At 51.6% G+C, this 4,399-nt stretch overlaps 1 protein-coding gene across 1 annotated transcript; it reads right to left on the bottom strand.

Annotated features, from left to right (window-relative positions):
• Positions 1-1,454: 1,454 nt before the first annotated feature.
• On the bottom strand, positions 1,455-3,112 carry LOC127329567 (MEIOTIC F-BOX protein MOF-like). Its single transcript, XM_071825210.1, has 2 exons — positions 1,916-3,112; positions 1,455-1,785 (listed from the first exon to the last, which is right to left on the bottom strand). The coding sequence occupies exon 1, from the start codon at positions 3,110-3,112 to the stop codon at positions 2,180-2,182; it is 933 nt and encodes a 310-aa protein (XP_071681311.1). The 3' UTR covers positions 1,455-1,785; positions 1,916-2,179.
• Between the last annotated feature and the right edge of the window lie 1,287 nt (positions 3,113-4,399).

The following is a 4,399-nucleotide window of genomic DNA, read 5'->3' as shown; positions in this document are numbered from 1 at the left end:
AAGAGGAATAACCTCCGGAAGACGCTTAGTCCAGAAGCTCGCTTCCGACCACTTCAAGAGGAACTAGCTGGATGGTTCGCGAGGGAAGTCATCGATCCTAGAGGAGAACACTATGTAGAGGACGTAGAACTTCATATGCACTAAATTATGGATGGAAACTTGTTCAAAATTGTATATGGTCATCCGATATTGAATATATATTGTATATTCCTCTTGAATTCTTTTTGGTTCTAATTTCAAATTTGTTTGAAATTGTACATTCATATGCATGTATGTAGTACCGTAGAATATGTGAAACTCCTTCAAAATTAAAACCCAAAAGAAATAAAACAATACAAATTAAAAAGAAACCAGATTTAGGGGGAGGGGGGGCTAAACCCTAAACCCTGCGGAGGCCTTTAGTCGCGGTTGGCCAGAAGAACCGCGACTAAAGGTCCTCCGCCCTGGCGCTCGCCTGCCGCCCACGTGGACGGGCCTTTAGTCGCGGTTCGTAAGGGGGGGGGGGGGGCCTTTAGTCGCGCCTAATTGGTCGCGGTTGCGCAACCGCGACTAATGGCAGTTGCGAACCGCGACTAAAGGCCATTTTTCTACCAGTGAGAGGACCGACTCACTAATCACGAGATGATGCATTGAATGGTCCATCGACTGAGACATAACAAAAAAAAGTCGACTGAGGTCTAGCAGTTCTGACTATTTGTTGTTGTTTCTTATTTGATGTGATTTGGTTGGACTACTTGAAACGGTCCACAAACCTGATTTCCAAAGTGTCAAAGTAGCGAGTGTAAAGCAAGATTAGATTAACTCGGAAGCACTAGAATTCCGTATAGATACTTTGGCAAGTGATCATCATACTCATCGACCAACTAAGGGAGGAGAAATTAATAGTGTTGTTTTTTGGTACTATCTCCTTCTCAAAATATAAGGCGTCTAAAGATTAGTCAAAAATCAACGTTTTCTGAGTTTGATCAAGTTTTATACACAAAAATATGAATACCTACAATACTTAATCATTATTAATAGATTCACCATAAAGTATATTTTCTTAATGTGCCCATTCAATATTGTAGATGTATATATTTTTTCCCTAATTTTTTAATCAAAGTTAATAAAATTTGAATTTTGACTAATCCTTAGACGCTTTATATTGGATGCAGGCTGGACGGAGGGAGTATTACTTACTTTGTTTGCTTTCTCATGTGAGTAGCAGTTCTTAATTTCACAGGGTAACTTTCATAAGAAGAAGAAAAAAGACTACATGCACTGGTTCGTCAAGATCCAAGAAAACCTATTCAAGTCAGAGTAGAGTGGCTGAGAAGTTTCTTGCCGGTGCCCCTAAAGCAAAGCACATAGTCTACTCATCCACGTGTTTTCCACCTACGGGAAGTGATTTCCGCAAAGACACAGAGGAGCTCTCATGCGTGGACCAGCAGTAGCCCTGTCCGGAAAAAAAGACTCCTTCGCAAAAGAGAGAGCCTCATCGCATTATCTACTTGATTATGATATTGATTTTGATACAACTGATAATGGAGGAGGTACAAGGTGTCCAAGCTAATCCCACCAACCCTGAGCTGCTAATGCTGCCTGATACCATGTATTCTCTGGACCTTCTGATAGCACAATGTCAGTCCTTAGGAGGTTCTTCGAAACACGCAACAGATACTCGATGATCTCAGAAACGCCGACCTTTTTACGGTGTTTGATCTCCACAAACTTGAGGTTCAAATGGTGGCCGGACATCTTCATAGAGATGGACCTTTCTACCATACTTTCGGAGCACGACGGAAGCTGCTTTAATTTGATAGCAATAATGTTGAGTATGTTGTTCTGTATGAAAACTAAAATAAAAATAGAATTTAATGGAGATTATAAGTAATATGCATGCAGTTTTCAGCGGATATAATCTAATTGTGCGTACCGTGCAGTTTTGCAGGGTAAGTTTCTCCAGGTTGGGAGCGAGAAGGAGAAAAAACTCCAGGAGCGTGGTCCCATCATGAGTGAAACGACATTGTTCCAGGATCAATGTTTTCAGGTTATTGAACTCTGGCAAATCTCTGCCAAATCTACTATTCATCACCTGGAAAACAAAGGAGAACGTATGATGTTAAATACATAAATCCCAGGTAGTGATTTATATGCACGCATCATGCATGTGTGATCTTCTCGGAATGTAGAGTAAGAATTATAGATGGCGTGCACTAAGTGAGAGAGAAGTTAACGATAGACGGACCAAGTGTAGCGACGGGAAGGTGGATATCTCTAATTTTGTCACATTCTTAAGACTGCAAAGAAGGTCGAATTCTTTGTCGATGCGGCCTCTGTCAATGACAACCGTGGCCTCGACGAGCGAAGGCATCTCGAATTCCCACAGGGGAGCATACCAGCTGAGAAGCACGAGGTGGAGAGAAGCGAGGCCAGGAGCTACGATGCGTGGGGTGTAGCCCATGCGAAGAGAGCTGTTGTCCATGCTCATGTTGCATGATTCGACGAGGAGGGTCTTGAGCGTGCTAGAGACGACCACCTCCCTGAAGCCAATGAGGCAGTCCCTGAGCTCGAGGTGCTCCAGGCGAGGGCATCCGGAGGCGCCGATGAGGTGCTCGAAGCCGGCGCACAGCGTGACCCCGGTGAGCCGCAGCGTGGTGAGGCGGCAGAGGACGGTGCCGCGGGTCACACGGCGCATCTGGACATGAGTGCCGGATGTGGATTGGTTGCGGATGTCGAGCACGGCGGGACTGTAGCGCGCCAGGCAGCGGCGGACCCAGCTGTTGCCGTCGGGCCTGCTCCAGCGTCCGCTTCGGTCCTTGGGAGGCTCGACGACCTGCATCCGGAGCGCGTCCAGGCCGACGGCGGCGTGCTGCAGGACGAGGCTGTCCACGAAGTTGTTGAACCTGACCCACTTTTGGAATTCGTCGCCGTCGCCCTGGAACTCGTCCGGGCCGATGTCGAGGCACGGCGCGTCTCGCCAGAGATGGCGCCACCGCCGCGAGATGGTGCTCGTCTGCACGAGCCGCCTGGCGCCAATGGAGGAGAGCGAGAGGATGCCGTGGAGCAGGCAGTCCGACAGGACGCTGAGCCTGTCCGGCTTGGCGTCAGAGGCGTCGGCGGCATGCTCCATGTTTAGCAATACAAGCGTGCGAGTAGGTCGATCAGCGACGGCACGGCAGTACGTCTGGGGTTTGCGACGTCTCGCTCTATTTATTTTCTTTCAAAGCTTAGCGTAATCTAGGGAGGCCGGGCCAAACGTATTGGAGTCGAGATATGATTCTTTCCATTGTTGGAAGGTTCAGCCCAAAGATAGGAACGCAACGATTCCACCCATAGGTTCGCATGCCACGGTTAGAGCATGTCTAACAAGCCCCGTATTTCGCTGCCCCGTATAACCCTCGCATTCGCCCTGCTAACGGAAGAGTCATTCCGTCTAGCAGACCCCGTATTTTCAAAAATAAAAACCCCGGGAAGTTCATCTTCATTGATCATACTACGGATCATACATACATTACGATCATACTACGGATCATACTACATCTATCCTACATCTACTCGTCAAGGATGACGTAGGGGATGAAGGCGATGGAGGCCGCCTCCTCCTGCGCCTCCCACGCCTCGAACTCCCGGACGGCGGCGATGGCCGCCGCCTCCTCCTCTGCCTCCGCCCGAGCTTTCTCGGCGGCATCCGCCTCGGATTCGGCCACCGCACGCCAGAAGGCCGCCTCCTCTTCCTCCTCGCCGCCTCCGCTTCCTCCGCCGCTGGTGCTGCCGATGGTCGCCGCCCATGCCGCCTTGGACGCGCGGTCGCGCTGCCACTCGGCGAGCCACTTCTCGAAGGCTCCGCCGCTCATCGGCTTGAGCGGCGGGTCTTGTCAGTACCACCGCCCACCGGCGGCGTACTCCCGGAGCGCATCCGGCACGTACAGCGCGCCGGCGTACCGGCACGCCGCGCGGCGGCTCCCGGCGGCGGACCTCTTGCACTTGAGCCGCCACGCCTCCTCTACGGTGTCCGGCGAGTGGGATCGCTTCGATCCGCTCGCCGGCGACGCGGTACTGCGGCGGCGGGAGTCCATGCCGGAGATGGGGTGGAATGCGGCGCGGGGGAGCGAGTAATTTGTCGCCGGAGAAGGATGGAGGAGGCGGCGGCGCACGGCGGAGCTAGGGTTGCGAGTGAGGGGTTAACCCCTCACTCGCACCCGCTCCCAGTATAAGTAGGGGGCGACGGGGCCAATTTCCTGGGCCCCGTATTCCGCCGAAACGGGCCGGCCCGAATACGGGGCCTGCTAGACGGCCCAAATCGCGCCTGCCCCGTATCCCGCCGGAATTTTACGGGGTGGGCGGGTTATACGGGGCCTGTTAGACATGCTCTTAGAACATCTCTAGGAGATCCACCATCCGACCCCTATCCGCATAA

Source organism: Lolium perenne, chromosome 2 (assembly GCF_019359855.2).
Source record: "Lolium perenne isolate Kyuss_39 chromosome 2, Kyuss_2.0, whole genome shotgun sequence".
Taxonomy (NCBI): Eukaryota; Viridiplantae; Streptophyta; class Magnoliopsida; order Poales; family Poaceae; genus Lolium; species Lolium perenne.
This window is presented reverse-complemented; position numbering and strand designations above follow the sequence as displayed.

Excerpts from the sequence above, each read along its gene's own strand:
- LOC127329567 (XM_071825210.1), bottom strand. The coding sequence starts at position 3,112 with ATGGAGCATGCCGCCGACGCCTCTGACGCCAAGCCGGACAGGCTCAGC.